General features: G+C 31.9%; 1 protein-coding gene across 11 annotated transcripts in view; it reads right to left on the minus strand.

The window, feature by feature from the left end:
* The window catches only part of NOVA1 (NOVA alternative splicing regulator 1), a 166,893-nt gene that overhangs the window by 2,755 nt on the left and 144,179 nt on the right, over positions 1-19,959 (minus strand). For all 11 annotated transcript variants that reach the window (XM_061394903.1, XM_061394902.1, XM_061394905.1 and 8 more), the window contains one exon: positions 1-318. This exon is cut by the window's left edge and continues 2,755 nt beyond it. In XM_061394903.1, the coding sequence (XP_061250887.1) occupies positions 1-318 (318 nt within the window). The remainder of the gene's footprint in view (positions 319-19,959) is intronic.

Consider the following 19,959-nt stretch of genomic DNA (forward strand, 5'->3'; position numbering starts at 1 on the left):
TAACACTTCAGCAGTGTTTGCATAAGGAGATCCGGTTGGGTTGGAATTTGCCACGGGACCTGTAACATTGGCATAACTGATATTGAGGCAGCTGCCACTCTGTGGATCCTCTTGTATCTTCTGGATGATAAGTTCAACAGCTTTTCGGTTTTGTTCAGGTTCTCCACTCACAGTGACAACCCTCTCTTGCAGGTTGATCCCATCAGGTTTCTGGGAAAGCTGCACCCAAGCCCCTGACTGCTCCATTATAGCCTTCACAGTAGCACCTCCCTTCCCTATTATCAGACCTGCTGTGCTGTTGGGAACTATAATCTTTACCTGTAATTAAAAAAAATACGTATAAATAATACTTCTGTTTTGCGCACATACATTATATTACTTTGCTATCCTACATAAAGTAAAATAGTAAACTGAAAATTAGTTTAAACATAATTTATGAAAGATAGAAATACCACAATTTCTAAAGTGACCAATATCATATTGTAATAGTTATTTTGTGAACCTGGGATTTTCAAAGGAAAAGGCAATTTTCAGTTTTAAATTATTAAACAAAAATTTTCCTTGACTGTGAATTTTGCAGAAGTTATCAAAAAGAAGAAATCATATGTCATCAATGGTAACATTTTTATATAACTCCAAAATCAAAATGCTGTTCATGATTCACCTACTTGGCTTCAAGAATATTTTGCTCTAAAACATATAAAAACGAAGAGCACAAGATTATAAACCAAAGTTAGGAAAGATAAAAGTAGGAAAGTTCTACCTTGAGTCCCTTTAAAACATTAATTTCATGTTCCTCGTAATTTTTGTGTTGTTCAATACCTTACTTCATGACTAATATTTTCAGAGATGAAGGGCAACATATTTAGGTAGTATTTTAGTTTTACAACTAAACTGATACCAACTTGTAACCTTAACAATAACTCAAAACAATTAGTAATATAAAAAAATTCAGTAGCTTTTAGGTAGGTTAGGGGCTATTTGAGAGTAATATTACATCTGTCTAAATTTGTAAAATGACTATTTTGATTACGTAGATAATTCTCTTTTTGGCAGCAATAGCTACATTTTTAAAAATAGACCTTACAACCATATTGCCAAAGATTAATTAAAAATTACTGCAGTCACATGAATAGTCACAATGATTCACTGTGACCATACGAAGTATAGGCACTTTAGCTAATTTGAACCAAAACATCCAGCCACAAAACTCAGCATGTTTTAAATTATTTAATCATAATCGAATACTATTATAAGATGTATAAAATCAGGATGGTATTTTCCATAACCCTTTCAATTAAAATGTAGATATTAACATTTAAAATTATATTTTGGTAGCACAAAAATACATATGGCACTTTTTATGATTCACCAGGAGATAAAAACTGTGAATGTTCTATCACTGACAAAGCACTGAAGTAACTGCTTTCCTTGTCCCAGACATTTAAATGGGCATAAATTTCAGCAGAAATTTAGTTGAGATACTTTATGAGATATCTCATTAGTTAATTTTTAGCAAGTATTGCCATGCTATCTTTAAAACACAGACTTGGGTAAGAATTAAAAAAAAAAAAATAAAGTCATGTATTTTTAGGAAGATAGCAAGCAGTGAAAGTATAAACTCAAATTCTAGAATAGGTTACCCCATTAATATATTTACACATATTATATACACACATCCCACAAAACTTTTCTTCCCACATGTATAAATTAAAGTCACAGTAGAATTTTGTTTCATTACAATTTGTCTATATATAATCATATCATTTTACTGAAAAAATTAAATTTTCTAGAAACATTTCTTTGGAATGTCAAATATATTTCTCTTGTTCCCCTGATTAAGTTCATTCATATTCAAGAAGTCAACTGAGAGACAATTTTTTTTAACAAGTTAACTTGTTTTTTGTTCTCAGACTTTCTGGTAGAAAATTATTTGTCTGAAATATTGAAATATGTTAAAGTAATACAATTAGAAAGTTAAACCATGAATACATCTTACACCACTTAAGATGAGTTAGAATCATCCTTATAGTTTATTCTGTGCACATAAAATATTAAGAAAATTTACTTTTAAGGATTTACAAATCTGAATGTTAAATATGATTATATTTTATAAATCATGATTTCTTTTCAAAATTAGAAAATTTTTTGCAATAAAATATTGCTGTAAACACATATACTGACAAACTGAGGTGTTTTAATGCAATCTTTTATGAGGAAAAACATATTAATCAACTAAGACTTTCAAAAGCGCTATTTTAAAATTTAATACCACTATTGTTTTACTCAGTGTAATGACTGCCTGCATGATTATAACCCAGGAAGAGACTAATAGCACATGAAAGGTTAATGGAAGCTATCCTACAGACTGTCAGTAAAAAGTAATGAAACATATAATTTTACAACATCCACTCTAAAATAAGCTTCTATAAGTTGTGTGAAGATTTTGTTAATTTCTACCACACTGCACACCAGTTACTGCAGCTGTAACTTTTTTTTTTTAACTCTAGGATTAATTGATTAGTTCTGTCTTTCTAGAACAACTTGCAAATGTGTACCCAATACTTACGTTACTTATACAAGCATATTACCTCATCCTTCCTTTAAAATTTTTCCCTTTAATCATTTTTTTCCTTTTAAATATTCAAAAAAACTAAAATAATGTATTTTTCAGAAACAGTATGTGAACTTTTGATAAAAATAAACATCTTCCAAAAAAATATATCTTTGTAAATTGAAGAATTACACCACGTCATTTATCCTTATTCTAAAGATGTCTTTATGTAGTAAGTACATTTTCTGGATTTTAGTTTAAATTATTAATGTTTGACATAATCTTAAATAAATACTGTCAGCCATATTTGTTATTTTATCAAATACTGATGCAGCTTCCAAATTTTGCTGGTATAACTGATACAACTGATTTTCGTCTACATGTAACTAAAGGTGTGTATGAACAGAAGACAGTAGTGATTGCATATTAATATTTATAATGTAGCATTTATTAACTTTAGTTATAATTTTGCTTACAATGAATGATTTTAGAAATAGAAAATTAAAGAAAACATAAATGTAAGTTTATATTAAACTCCAAATTTAATAAAAGTAAATAACTTTGTAGCCTAGCCAATGAATATGACTCAACTTTTATTTCTGACATGACATGAAAAACCTCTTACTCTATTTTTTCTCTGAAAAATTAAAAGAATACATTCATATTTATTTGCATATTTAGTATTAATCTAAAATTGACAGACAGGAAAGAGACTCTCTGAAAGGGACAAGTTGAGACAAAAAGAAAAAATAATTCATTTGCATTAATATAGTATCTGAGATAATAGTGTTTTATTTTTTTTTTTTGAGAATAGTGTTCTGTTTCCATTTTATGTGCCAGATTAGAGCCATAAAGAAGTGAACCACAAGTGTGGAAGCTTGAAGATGCTGAGCAACTGAAAAATGGGTAGGGAATGAGAAAAGTGTGTCGAGAATTATGTGAGACAGCCTACGTGCTTACTTCTTGGGACATGGAAATACAACATTTACCTAAAGGAAAATCTGTGTATTGACAGTGTTTACATCCCAAAAGAGAGGACAAATAGCTGATTTTAATTGTATCTATGACTTCATTTTCATTGATTCATTCTGTTATCACACTGACATATACATTCTTATTTCTAAAGAACTGAAAGAAAAAAAAAAGTTGTATCTTAGCATACAATTTTTTGGTGTAATGAGTATCAGCCATATCATATATATTCCTGACATTTGCAAATCAGTTTTCCCTTCAGAAATATGACCTATAGTTGCTACCATCCACCCAATCTTTTGTAGAAAGCTTATTAAGTGACCCAGGCCCCGTGTTGGGAGCTAAAGGATATATATACTGTTCCTGCCTTTACGTAACTCTCAGATCAGTTACAGAAAATAGATGTGTAAATGTATCAGTGCAGTCAAGTCCTAAAGTGTGGGTACAAAAATATGTAAAGTGTACAAAGGAGACAGTATAACTTGAAGAAAAAGGGGTAAGAAAATCTTTGAGAGATGATCATATTTCATTTTAGTAGTATTAGTATTGTATTCTTTACTACGTATTCCCTGTCAGGTTGCTGTTATCTCCATGTCACAGAGAGTTCCTGTTCAAACCTAAACCCGTCTTAGTAGTGATGATCCGCTTAAATAATGGTACTACTTTAAAAAAAAAGAATTGTATTTAAATTTTCCTTATTCCTAGATTACAACTGTTATATCAAAGAAACATGAGAAAAGATTAACAATATAATTATACCAATTGCTTGTTTTCAGAAAAACAAGGAATACAGCGACTGTTTATTTGCAACCATAAAAGAAGAACCTCTATGGGAATGCTATGAAAAAGTTAAAAACACCAAATAGGTAGACTTAAAATTGACATTTTTCTAATTAAAAATAAGCATTAAGAAAAACACATTTATTCCTTTGCCAAATAAGAACTCCAACTCATTATGGTCTTAAAAAAGAATGAGAGTGTCTGTAGGCATATTTCTTAGGGAAGGAAAATTATTGAATTATTTCATAAAGCCATACCTTAAAAATGCAAAACAAGTTCAAGTATAGTTTAAGATAGCCCAATTAATAGTATGAACTATTTTATTTAGGGCTTCCATGTTTTACGCTACATGTGTACTGCTTTACTTTTTTTTAGCAATTCCTGTCAATGGTGGTTATCTATTACCTCATTCATTCAGTCAGCTGACATCTCCTTTGACAACAGACTCCACTTTGCCTTCAGGAAATATTCTCTCATTCTAAGTACTGGTACTTTAGGTAAGGCTGACCACCTTCCAATGCCTTTAGAAGTGGAAACATGACCTAAGCCTACATATCACACTTCCCACATCTCTTAGCAGGTACTGAATTGGGATTGAGCACGTGACACAGGATGGTCCAGTAAGAGCCTTAAGAATCTACGAAACTGTTGGGATGGAAGTAACCGTGTGATCTAGTAGAACACAAGCTCGATGTTACTAGTGCTATCTTGTCAATATATGGACGGAGGAAGAAGCTGTCTGAAAATAAAGTTAACTTAGATAAAAAGAGACTTGAGGAATGGAAAGAGAGAGAGAGGTTTCTGATAGCATTTTGGCATCTGAATCTAACCATGTTTAAAGCCAGCACGGAATCAATATAACCCCATCTTTTTTTTTGTTGTTGTTACATCACTTTGAATTAGATTTCAATAATTTGTAATTGATAAAATATTAGCTTTGAAAATGTGTTCTTGTTATATCATGTAGTATTTGCCTTTCCAAAAAAAAAAAAAAATACTGACATTTTATTGTATCTCTTGATGTTCTAAAAGCCAAGATGTCTTAACTCTGGTAAAGAGAAAGGAGTGTATTAACTAATATTCTTTTACTGAGATATACCCTGCATGATCTAACAGGATAAATCTCCTTCATTTGCCTAGGGTATTACCCTGTGGGCTACTGAGACACCACTTACTAGTGACCATTGAAGATGCATGTATCACTTGGGCAGATCCACACTGAACTGCCAAGCAGAGTAACTTGCAAAAAGTGTATTTTTCTTTTGATTATAGATTTTATATAAATAACTGCCTTTCTAAAAAGTACTGCTTTGACAAAAAATGTATGACATAGAAAAAGAATGTCTTTTTCTTCCAAAAAGAATAAAAAAGCAGCTCTTCCAACTCTCTACTAGTCTGTTTAATCTACTTACTTTTGATAACCAAATTTAAGGCAGTACCATTTTTCACAAGCATGTCTCAGTATCTATCATAAAATACCATGCTGTGTCTTTTCTCATATATCCTTACCCTCCACCTACTGCCAACACCAGGTTTTAAACCTGGAAGCCATCTGTGCCTTCTCTTGCTCCCTAGATCTCTACATCCTGTTATGCACTGTTGATTTTTTTCCCTTGTACGGTTCTTGCCAGTCCTACTGTTTAGCCTATCTAAAGTAAAGTGTGGTGTAATAAGAAGAATCTAGAATTGGTAGTTAGGACATATGCACCCTCACCCTAGCTCTGCTGTGTGACCTTTGTCAAAACACTTCAGTTTTGTCATCGATAAAAATCAAAGACTTGTAGGTGTTTTTATTTTAGCTTTATTAAAAAACTACTCAATAGCCTTCAGTGATTTCACTCCAGCTACCCACTAAATTATCCAGATTCCTCATGTAGACTTTCCAAATTCTCCATACCTTGTCCCCAAGTTGTCTTTCCAGTTTAATTTCTATGACTAGTATCCTATGCTGAAGCCAAACTTTACCTGCTAGTTCTCGAATATACTCTATATTACGTGTTTTTCTAGGTCTCTGCCTTTGTATATTCATTTGTTTCAAATGACTAAAATGTTACCTGTATTCCCCACACTGTTCTTCCCCTTAAACTCACCTATTTTAACTTTGTGAAATCTTAGGTTTTCCAACAGCAGCTCAAATGCAATGAAAATAAATAGATATATATGTAAGAACTAAATAAACTATTTGAAAGATGGCCATGCAGCAGAGAGAAAGAGAAAGAGTGAGTGAGTGAGTGTGTGTGTGTATGTGTGTGTAACGTATGATACTGGGTTCTTACCAAAAAAAAAAAAAAAACAACTTTATCATCTCTAAAATCTAAAATTCAAATTATGTTACAACCATACTGAAATCTATGAAATAAATGTACAGATGTTTTAATCTTATAAAATTATTGAAATCAGTAACATATTTGCTATTTAAAAATCCAATAAAATTAAATTAAATATGCACTCTATGTCTTTTTATAATTTTTCATTTATTATTTTTTCATATGTTATTTTGTAACTTCTTACTCATTAAGCTTGTGGCTAGGCTTCTTCAGCCATAAAAAAATGTTGTCAGGTTGGTTCTAAAAGTCTAGAATACAAACATTTCAGTGTTTACTTGACTAAGTGATAAACTGGATCAATTAATAAGATGACTCAATCACAGTGTCTACTTCTCCTGACTCATAATCACAATTCCTAACTGGTATAATTACCTCCCACATCTTGCCTTACTTCAAGCAATTGCATTTTTACCTTAAAATAATTGACTTTTAAAAGCTTTGTGGAAACTGTACTTTCATTTTATATCTTCTTCCAAAGGGCCATACTTTACTTTCCCCTCTGGCTGTAAGATACGGTAGAGGATGACAGACAGCACACCTCTTTTTTGTGTTTCTTTGAGATAAGACAGAAAATGAATGATAATCACCACAAAATTTCTTAAGGCAAACCAAGTTTAACTGAACAATTTTTTAAAATTTAATACATTTTTTTTTTTTGCTTTTTCCACTGAAGAATTATTCCAAGTTTCGCCCCCCCCCCCTTTTTGGTGACTGCTGCATGTTTTAAAAATACATACTATATTTCAGAGAGGGATATACTTAGGAATAAGAAAAACAGGAGAAATATATTCTTTATGGGTTAAGAAAAAAATAAAAAATAGCCCTTGGAACTATGTCTGTTATGTTGAGGGGATAAGCACTCTAGATATATCAAAAAAGACTACTACTAGAGGTCAAGTAATGATGAAGAAAACATGAGGGTGTGAATGATAAACTATTATAGAGCAGCTTATTATTTCCAAATGAAAATAATTTGGGGTTTGTCTTCTTATTGCTTACCAAACCAGATTTTACTAAATTGAGGTTAAATTTCTGGAAATCTCATTTGCCATCACCATCCACGTGTCAAATTATTAAAAAGCTTTTTGAAACTATTAGTTTCAAACCTTCTCTTTTTAGCTTAGCTATTTCAGGGTATATATAATAAGTTCAGAGCTCTTAATTCTGATTAATGAAATATATATTTGGGCTTTTAATATGAAAACAAATATTTTAAACTTGATATTTTAGAGGTTATAACAATAAACTAAAAAAATGAAAAACAGCTATGAACATGAAAGTAGGGGCTGTGTTTACTGAAGCAGATGATGGAAAGGTGTGAAAGATAAAGACAGAATCAAAAATTCTATTTTGTATATATCAAGTTTGAAATGCACCACCCATAAGAACATGCCAAGTAGGTGATTGGTTGTGGGTTTGAGAGTTAACACAGCAATAGTATTTAAAGCCAGAGGAATGGACAAGATAATCTAGTGGAAGGCAAAAGTGAACAGATAATTCATTAAACAGTGAACAGCAAAGGACTGTGCAGGACAAGAAAATATTTAACATCTAAAATAATCAAAGATATTCCACAAAACAGCAAAATTAATCACACAAAAAGGCAAACTAAATGAAAATAAGGGACAGGCTTAACTATCTTAATCTCTTTCTTTTAACCTCTTTTCTGTGGCAATATATTTAGGAAATCACTTTACGTAACACATTACATTATAAAATGAGCATAATCTTTAACTTAGTTTCTCTCCTTCTGTGATCTATCTGGGAAATAATCCCAAACATGGAAAATGTCATATACACAGTAAAACAGTATAAGACACCATATGAAACTATAATAAAATAATGTGGAAAATATCTATGCACAATTAAAAAAATATATATAAATGTATATGTAGAATTTGAGTTAAACAGTGTAAAATTATACACAGATAAAACTGAATAAAATAATAGAGGCTGGGTTTCAGATGAGCTTTTTTTCTTACCATATAAAAACTTGTCTTATTTAAAAAGTTTTTAAAGCACCATAACAAAGGAAATCGAAAAATTATCCCCAAATTAGGCTGCTGAAGTCCTGCAAAAGCAGAACGAACAAGTCATTTAAAATAAATTTAGTATATTTCCTATATTCATTGAATAATTATTTACTGAATTCTAGGTACTATTCCTGGAGATACAGAGTTAAACAGAAAGCATAAGATCTCGCTTTCATGAAGCTTCCAGACATGTGGCATAATAAATACTAATAAACATTTAAATGTGTATTATAAAATGAGCTGGCAGAAAAACAGATATAGAAAATACCTAAAAATTTTTTTGTTTTTGTTTTATTTTTGACCATGCCACCTGGCATGTGGGATCTTTGTTCCCCAACCAGGGATTGAACCTGTGTCCTCTTCACTGGAAGAATGGAATTGTAAGTACTTGATCGCCAGGGAAGTCCCAGAAAATACATATAAAATTTTAAAACAAGAAAATGTAAAATCATAGTTTTAAATAAGAATGTAATTATGCTAAATGCCTGTTTAGGAAAACCACTAAAGTTAATCTAGGAATATAAAGCCATTTAAAATTCTGAGTATGGGTTGACTCAATACTCTATAATGTAAGCAAACTAATCTGATAAGATATTATTGGAGGTAAATGTTGAACTATGTTTAAAAATTGATCTCTATTTAAACTTAGGTAACTGTGGTAGCTAATTACTAAGAAAACTTTCACAATTTGGATTATTTTGCTTTTACAAATTTTTGATTAAGCGATTTTCACCATTAAAGTTAAGTATTATTAATTAATGATAGATTGATGTGCCATATTTTTAACATGATTTAAAATATTATTGAAATCAAATTACAGTTACTTGTAGGTATTTTATATTTACTAATCAAGCTAAATTCAACATTTCTTATATTTTAATTTCACCAAGAGTATTTCTGAAGGCAATATATGCTTTTTAAAAAAATAATAGGTGTCTATATTTCAGTATCTTATTAGTAAAGGGACATTGTTAACTTACTATCACAAATGACTGTCATTGAGAAATGAAAATGTCCTGAATTATTCTCATTATATTAATACTTGGAATATGAAAACATATACCGACTCATAAATGAAAAGCTACAGAAGAATGTCTGCAATTTAAATAAACATATTACTAGTCATAGAACTAAATTCTTTTCCTATGGATGGATTGAAGCAATTCACTTCTAAAACATTAATGAAACACTAATAAAAATACGTTTATAACTGTTAGTTGGCTAAAAGCTTTATAACGAAACAAACCATTTTTATTTTCAAAAATATTTTTAAAATGTAACTGAAGGACTGTATCACCTAATGGAAGGAAAAAAAAAAAACAATAGCTAAACTAAAGACCAATAAAATAAATTATGAGGTATTATGTTCAGAAGATGAAAAAGATCAACTGGAATATTCCCAAATCAAAGATTAAAAAATTAGAAATAAAAATGAGAAATAAATTTTTATCCACAGTGAACAGATTATCAACTCTGGCAAAACTACTCTTATCTAAGAGAATATGCAAAAGTATTCCTACTTCTAATCATTTTCTAAATAAAACTGAAATGTTGAAAATGTTGATAACTACCCAATTTTCCTATTTTGTGTATTTTCTATTTTATATGGCTTTAATTGAAAGACAAAAAAGTCTGTTGAAGACTAGTGCACATTCTGGAGTAATGAAACATTAAGTGCTTTGGTTATATAAAGGCACATATAATGTTCTGGCTTGAGAACACAGCATCTGCAAGAACTACCAGAGCTCTGACTTAAAGGAGAATGCTGACGAAACCAACAAACCACCTTTACCTACTAGGTAGCAGTCCAGAAAAACAAAGAATATTGCCTATCTGCCTACTTAGCAGCTAATACTAGACAAGGCACTCTGTATTCTTATCAGTGCCCAAAGCACATATAGGATGTAAAATAAGGTACATTTCACATTTCATTAACTCTTTTCCCCCTGGAGTGTACCATTTTCTTCAATCTGAAAACTTCAAAAGCCCTAGGCTTTCCATAAATACAAGTACATCTTCATATGAAATGAACCTTTAGCAGGGACTTTGGAAGGTCACATAACCTAAAAGATATGTTATAATTCTAACCTGAAAATATTAATGGTGTGCTGTTTTCAGCAGAAATTCTTAACTTGCCCTCAGAAAGATCCCCTGATGCCCATCACTAGCTGTGAAGGGCACATCATCTACAGCACAGCACACTAACGAAGCCAGACATTTGCAGTGGAATGGGTATAGTTAGGAAGTGCTCATTTAGCCTTTTACCATCATTTTTGGCAAAAATATTGCTAAATAATCTTTGAAAATAGTAACATAATCTGCATATATAAAGATCTCCAAGGTTAGAAAACCTCTAAATGAATTTGGCAATAGTCAAAAAACTATGACTATCTGAAAAGACAATTATCCTTTGTATAATATTTATTCATAGATTTAAATTGTAATTACTAGTAAACCTCTACTGTTCTCAGTGATAAAACTAACACCCCTCAATTTCTATACAAGTATGTTTTTCTTTAATGTTTATCAAATAATATTTGAAGTGTTATTTCATAAAAAGTCTTTGTAAAGGGAAATTGCTATGTAATACACAATTGTATAATTATAGTTTTTAATAAACTACTGTGCATTTTCATATGGTAAATGGTGTTACCCAAGTAAAGACTCTAGGAAACGTTTTTCTAACTGTTCAAATATGGATGCATAATCTCATCCTAGATTTATTAAATAAGAATCTCTATTGGTAATTTTGATGAGACTAGAATTGAGACCTTTTGCTATATTAATAAAGAATAAATAAAAATATTACAAATATTACATAATCATTTAATTTGGCATAACTTTTAACTATGAAACAACTGCCATTTCCTTTGCCACTAAAGTGTATCTCTTCTAGTCCTGAAGCCTCTCTTGTGATCCTTCTTGAAACTCCTCAACAAGCATCTGACAACCAGGAAATGAAAGGGCCAAGTAGTCCACATATATCTAATATCAAAGATGGTCCACTCTTTCTCAATCTTTTGGAAAGTTCCCACTTTAGATTCCTTAAAACATTACATAAATTGTAACTGAAGCCATTGTTTTTTTCCATCTTGTTTTACTTTCCCCTAGTTAGCATTTTGAAACCAAAGCAGAAATATAAAAACTTAATAATGTTCGTATTCCTTGTCATCATCCGGACGATACACAAACACAAGATATTTTTTGACTATTAAAAAGAAGGCCATATGTTTCTTAGCAACTTAATTTTCTTCAGTTAATATTATGAACACTATCCTAGGCCAATTTATGTGGCTCTAATTCATTATTTTTAATAGTGTTACCACATTAATATTCTATAATACCATATTTACTTAGCCACTTTCCTGCTAAAGGTCGGATGGTTTTCCAACTTTTGCTGCAATATACATCTTTGTCTCTATATTTCCATGTATTGGTGCATTAAATTTTACCGGGTAGATGCTCAAAAGCTGTAATGATATAGCATTTCTTACATCAACACTGTAAGAGAATGATTATTGCCTATATCCTTGACTACACTTTTAATTTATGAACACACACACATAGGCCCACACAGAGATTAATTTTTGTGTTCCTGATTTATGTGTATTACACATATGCATATAAAATTTTGTCTGTCTGGTGAAAAAATATAATCTTGTGAATGCTGATTGAAATTTTCCTGATACTTGGTAAGGTTAAATACGCTTTCATGTGTTTATTGGACATTTCCATTCCTCTTCTATAAACTGCCTTTTCGTAATCTTGACCTATTTTTTCTCCTGGATTTTTATTTTATACTATCAATCTAGGGGCTCTCTTTACAGTAATTCATTGTCATATATGCTAAACATATTTTTTCAAGGATGCTGTCACCTTTTGCTTGTTAACGGTGTATTCCACTATATAAAAATATAAAATATTTGTAAATTTGAATGTTTTAACCTATCCCTTTATGTCTCATATTTCCTTCTTGCTCTAGAAAGTCATCCTCAACTTTATTTCTCACTTCATAATTTCATCACATAGTCTTACAGTTTCAATCTTGAATACACTAAGATCTATTTTTATATACTGGACAAGGTAGAGGTTAAATTTATTTTCCTTCAGGTGGATAGTCAAGTATGCCAGTACCATTTATCAAATAAAACATCTTTTTCTAAAATAAATAAAATGACACGTAAATGTTACTCTGGACCAAGCAGAGTTCTCAATGCTTCTCATGCACTGATTTCACTCAAGAATCATGACAACCCTGTGAAGCAGGCACTGTTATTATTCATTTTACAAACACACAGCACATGGTGAAGTTAAGGATGTTTTCTCAAGTTAGAATATTAGGAAGCAGCAAAGATTTAATTTGAAGCTAGGAACTATGGCCTAAGAGTACGAGTCTCTTAATTTCTAAATTATACTACCTTTCTTAAGGAATGACAGAATATAGTAAGTTCCCATATATAACTTAGGTCTATTTCTGACATGTTACATTTCATTGACCAATTATATTTGCTTGTGTTAATGCCAAATATGGTTTACTATTAGAGTTTTATAGTAAGTTTTAATACTGAGTGAAGTATTTAATCTCATACACATTATTTTGGTAACTATTCTATTAACTGTCTCATGGTAAATCTCAGGCATTTTTCATATGAATATTAAAATCATTTTGTCTTGCTTCACTTTCCCATAAAACCAGACAAAAAGGGAATGAATATAAGGGAAATTGCAACAGATTTACATTTTACTTTAAAAGAATTAAGGTTTCTATGATATTAAGTTTTCCCCTCCAAGGTTACTGTAAGTCTGTCTATTTATTAAGGGAATGTTTGATGTTTTTATATGAAAACTCCATGTTCTCCTAATATGGATTCAATTTTGGCCCAATTTATTTCTAAGAATTCTTGGAGATTTTGATATGAATATGATACTCTATGTTGAGCCTAAGGAACTGCAGTCAAATATCAGCAATTTTATAAGGCTCATCCTAATAGCTATGAGTACATAAAATCTAATGTGTATAATAAAGTCAGCAAGTTCATTTAAAAAGAATATTTGAATTTCACTATTTTTCTAGGATTTTATTAAACATATTTCTAAAGAATACTATCATGATATCACATACAACACTGAAGGAAATAAAACTTAATTTTTACATTTTGTTGGAGAATTATGACCTATTTGAGGTAAGAGCTTGACTGGTTTCCTCTGCAAAACAAACAAAAAAATATTTTTAAACTGCTCTGAGTACTGGTGAAGTGAAAAAGTTATCTAACAAAGAAGGCTATGTCCCTTTTACTTAATGTCGTTATACAATCAATAGTATTTCTTTTTCTGTTGGCTTACATTTTTAGAGAACTTCTGTGCCAAGATTTCATTTGAAGAAAGGATTTTCAAAAATAAAAAATGAGTTTTAAAAACCATACAGACTATAAGCCTATTCTTCCAACTAATACTAGCCACTCAACAAATACTTATTGAGAATCTATTAATGTTCCAGGCTAGTGGCTCAGTGGAAAAGAACCCTCCTGCCAATGCAGAAGACCTGATTTCAATCCCTGGTGAGGAAGATCCTCTGGAGGAGGAAATGGCAACCCACTCCAGTATTCTTGCCTGGAGAATCCCATGGATAGAGGAGCTTGGTGGGCTATAGTCCGTGGGGTCACAAAAGAGTTGGATATGACTTAGGGACTAAGGAACAAATGCTTCTGATACATCAAAGAATAGAACAGACTATTGTTCTCATGTAACTTGATTTTCTAGGACAGTGAGGCTGACAATATATAATTTTTTTAGTATGATGATAAGAAAACAGTCAACTGATTGGAAAAGACCCGATGCTGGGAAAAAATAGGGTGGCAGAGGATGAGATGGTTGGATGGCATTACCGACTCAATGGACATGAACTTGGGTAAACTCCAGGAGATAGTGAGGGACAGGGAGACCTGGCATGCTGCAATCTGTGGGGTTACAAACTTAGTGACTGAACAACAGCAAGCAAAGCATGCAGTGTTCTGCGAGGCAAAAGAAAAAAAAAAATCAGCAAGATAAAGGGAATCAGAAGTACTGGAAGAATGGGGAGGCCAGGTTGCAATATCAAATCGGGTGGCTTGATACATCCATCTCAAAAGGGTATTGAGAAGCGATATTTGAAGAAAGACTTGATGACTATTGAAGATGTTAGCCAAGTAGATCTCTTTGAGATTGGAGAATTTCGTGTAGAGAGAGGCAAGAACTTGCCTAATGTCTGCAAGGCAACCCAAGCAGGTGGGTTTACCTAGGGCAGAGTAAGGAGGCAACTGATATGAAATGAAGTGAAAGTGGTAATCTGGCAAGGATCTTATAAATTAATTAGATGTCATTTGGAGGATATTGGCTTTTGCTAAGTTCAAAGGAAAACTATCACAGGCGTAAGCAGAGAAATTTTATAAGAAATCATTTGCTCAGTGGAGAACAGATTTTTGGGTGCAAAGGTAGAAAGTCTGGGAAATCTATATAGACACGATTGTAATAATTCAGGCTTGGACTAGGGTAGCAGTAGATGTAATGAGAAGAGGTCAACATTCTATATGTATTTTAGTGATAGAGTCAACATTGTTTCTTATAGGAACTGGATTTGGGGTATGAAAGAAAAGAGATGAGAATGAATCCAAGACTTGAGATCTGAGAAAACGGTCCATGGAATTGCTTCAATAGAGACTGTAAGGGCTATAGATAGAGCAGGTTTGGGGTAGTTTGTGGACTTCTGAATTAAAGATGTCCATTAGATATGCATGTGCAAGTGCTGAGTGGAAACTTGGATATAGTCTGTAGTTTCACTCTGATATGTGTATTAGAGATAAATGTGAACCCTTGTTATGTGGGACCTGAATCTTTCACAATTTTAGAGGACATCTTTGTCCTCTACATTCAAAATTATAAACATAAAATTAGGTAGAGGGCCTTGTAATAAGCCTGCGCAGGTGAAGAATCCTAAGGTTTAAGCTTCACTGCATGCGTGCTCAGTCGCTTCAGTCAAGTCCAACTCTTTGTGACCCCATGGACTATACCCTGCCAGGCCCCTCTGTCCATGGAATTCTCCAGGCAAGGACAATGGAATGGGTTTCCATGCTCTCCTCCAGGGGATATTCCCAACCCAGGGATCGAACCCGGGTCTCTTGTGTCTTCTGTATTGCAGGCGGATTCTTTACCACTAAGCCACTGGGGTAGCCCTTAAGCTTCATTAGTTCATAGTAAACCTACTTCTCAATGAAAACATAAATTTTGCATATGTCAGAATATAAAAGCCAAGGTAGTATATGAAGAGGAAGAAAAGTATACATCCAGAGTTTCAAATATTAAGATCCACTTACTCCAACATTAAGAAGGATGATGGGAGGAACTAGCAAAGGATTTTGAGATGAAGCACATGGCATGATACAGGAGGAAAAAAAAAAGGGTGTGCAATAATATCCTGGAAGTCAAGTAATAAAAGTACATCAAGCAATGAAAGTACACCAAGGAAGCAAAAGTGACAAATTATAATAAATACTGTGGATAGATTAAGTTCCATGCAGATTGACAACAGACAACAGAAATTAATGGTGGGGTCATCTCTGATGTCCTAGACAAACAGTTTTAGCAGAATTGTGGAGGAAAAAATCTGACAGGAATGGATTTAAGAAAAAAATGGGAAGACAAAAAATTGCAAAACAGAGAGTAAACACTTTTGTGAGTTTTGCTACAAAGTAGTATAAGAAATGGAGCATTAGCTGGTGAGGGAAGTGAGATTAAAAGAAGTTTTGTTTTGTCTTTTAAGATGAGAGGAAAAAACAGATATACGTATGCTGATGGGAATGTTATAGAGGTAAAAAACTTAACAGATGACAGAGAGGGGACAATTAGTGAAGAGATGACCTTGAATAAAGAAAAAATATTGAGCCTTTAATGTGCAACTGAAATTACTTGTTTTAAACAGAAGCAGGGAAAGTTGAGAGGTAGCATATGTGGGTACAGGTGAAGCTGTGATTTTGTGAAAGTTTTTATTGCTTCCATTTTTCTCAGTCAAGTAGGAAGTTAAGGTTATGAGCCTGGAGTGAGGACAGAGCAAGAGACCTCGGCGTGGCACAGACAATTCTTATATGGCTTCATGATCTCTACACTCTTGGTGTTATGCCTTGTATAGTTCCCTCCATTTAAGCATGAGGAGAAATTGTGACCTGATTCTAACCTACAGGATATGGCAAAGGGATGGAATGTCACTACTCTGATTAAATTTCACTGTATGGTAGAAAGTAATTCTTACATTTAGGTTCAATGAGACTTCATTGTGCTAAAATATAATGGGGAGAGATTTTCCCGCTGTCTGCAAGAAGCAAAAAGCCACACTGTGAAACGCCAGTAGAGAGGGTCACATAGCAGGAGACCTGGGTAGCCTCTAGACTCTGAGATCTTCCTCTTGTCAACAGTCAACAAGAAGTTGGGGTCCCCAGTCATACAGCTATGAAAAACTGAATGTTGTCATCAACCTACAAGAACTTAAAATCAGATTAGTCTTCAGTCAGGCCTCCAGATGAAAATAAACCCCAGCTGATAGTTTTGATTGCTGGCTTTTGACTCTGAGCAGAGGACTCAGCTAACAGTGCCTTTGACTTCTGACCCATTGAAAACTGAGGTGATAAATGTGTGCAGTTTAAGCCAATAAATTTGTGGCAGTCAGTTACACACAAAAAACTAATACAGGTGTTGAAATGAGACAAGGATTTATGAAAAAGACATTCAGAGAGTAAAAAAGTGACTGGGCTTATGATTACCTGACAGAATTAGGGGGTCATTTGAGATCTGTGGTCATGAAACTAAGGTGGGACTAGTGACTTCCGTTTGTTTTTTCCTGTAACTACAGCAAGGGTTCTATATACGAGTTACCTACTTATTTGTTTTGTATATTTTGATATATAATTTCAAATTTATTATTACATAAATTCTATAAAGCACATGTTTCTGAAAAAATTATTGTACTTTTCTTGAAATGTGAGAAGAATCCCAGGAGAGCTAACAATCATGAACCTAAAATTAAGACTGGAATTTAATTTTTGGCACCATTGACTGATAAACAAAACCATTTTGTTGAATCAAAGTGACTGAAAAATGTAGAAAGATAACTTATAATTGGTCAAATCCAACTGATTCTGTTTTTTATCTTTTTAAAGTTTAATCACATGATTAAGACTTTAATTTTATTTCTATCCATATATTTGCTTCTGAAAGTTCCAAAGTGTCAAACTTGCACGTGCAATATGCACAGACAAAAATGTGTAAGTTGTAAAAGTATTAGCCCTAACTTTCTTAATAGGGAAATAATAGAAATTTGATTTATAAGTTAGACAACAAGTAACTTTGTACTCTCACTTGAGAAGAAAACAACTACAGAGTATCTAAAGCTATCTTTAAAAGCTTACATACATGTTGATTATATAAATATTTTAGTGTTGAAAATGCAGCAATATTAGTATCACAGAATCTTTCTTTAAAGGTAAAACTCAGTTTAACTAAGCTGTTTTATGCTGTATTAGTTACCAATCTTAAAGAATGGTAACTAATTAGTTATCTTTTTTTTTTATCATTTGAAAGAAATTTCAGAAAAAATAAGTAAACATAGCTTAACACTTATAAGGTGAGTAGTGCATTCTAGTGCTGTTCTAAATATAATGAATTTATTATCTCAATTTCACAGAAGGGGAACCTGAGGTCCAATTTACTCAGCAAATAGCAGAACAAAGACTTGATCATAGGCAATTAGGCTCCAGTTAACTTTTAACCACCATTCTATAAGGCTTCTTATATGATAATCCTTCAGTTTTCCAGGGGAAATTATTACAGACTCATAACATTGTAGTCTGATCTGTGAAAACAGTCTGGCTTGTGGAAATATGAAAGTAGGAAGGTAAAATTCAGTAGGTACTGAAGCATCATAGTCATTTTTAAAAGAATGGAAACTACAGATAAAACTTATTTTCAACATACTTTCTGTGCTTTTTATTTTGGGGTTTTCTAAATATTAATAGTCTCTTAGTTCCTTTTATTAGTTTGTAACACAAACCATTTAGTCTAAAGAAAACTCAATCACAACTCACTTAGCCATTATTGATGAAATAGCACAAACAGCTGTCTAAATTGCTTTATATTTGTTTATGAAAATTCACATGGAAAAAGTCTGCAGTGATTTTTTTAACAGCAGAGGATATCAGATTAGCTATAAGACATAAACAATAATTTTAACATAAAACTACAGACATACCTGCTAAATTGCTGGATAAGGTTAAAGTAAACATATCAGAAATGAAAGTCATATTATTATAGGTTTAAACTCTAATTTAAATATGGAGAGTTTAAGATGATCACATTAGAACCCATTTTACTATCTTGGTTATTACTCTTATACATCTAAGTCGATTTTAGTGAATCTGAATTAATTATGACTATCCACAAGAAACAACTGTGAGCTATCTAAAGACTGAATGAACAACAAAAACCAAATTATCTTCTCTATTACAACATGCATAGAATCTACTGGGAAATACTGTAGGGAATGAAATAATTACAAACTATTAATAACATAAAGATGAAAGATAACTATAATTCCTTCAATGAATTTAAGGATTTTGTTTTGTTATTTTATATCTTGCCTGAAGTTATCCAGGAGGTATTATGCTTGTTTGCACAAGAACAGAAGAAAACAAAGTATAAACAAATACTTTTAATAACTGATGACTGTGGACAGAGTATAAAACCACACATGACTTAATTTTCCAAATTAGAAAAATATCTAGAGGTGGATGTGTTAACATATCTAGAGGGTAAAATTATTATATCAGTAAACTTAAAAAAATAAGCTTTTTAATAAATCATTTTATAAAAATCATATTTCCACAAAATAAATACAAGAAAATACAAATCTAACTTTAAAGACAAAATTATTGTTGATTTTTCTTCTAGATCCAGAGTTTTTTACTTTTCATGTTGAGAAAAATAATTTGTTTTTAATGAGTGCTGTACTCATTTGTCTTGTCTGTATTTGGAAGAGAATGAAGCAGAAGAGGAACACTAAATATATAAAGTCAGTTGTTTTCACAATAGTTTTCTAATTCATATAATTAAAACTCATAAGAGAAAAAGTCTGAGTGAAAATGCATATACACTTTTCCAACTTCATGCATCAATAATACAAGCTTGCTTCTCACTTCATGTAGCACCATTACCTTTAAAGAAAAGAGATGGGTTTCATCACTAGAGATGTGTACTTTTTAAACCAATTTAC

This window comes from Bos javanicus, chromosome 21 (genome assembly GCF_032452875.1).
Source record: "Bos javanicus breed banteng chromosome 21, ARS-OSU_banteng_1.0, whole genome shotgun sequence".
Classification (NCBI taxonomy): domain Eukaryota; kingdom Metazoa; phylum Chordata; class Mammalia; order Artiodactyla; family Bovidae; genus Bos; species Bos javanicus.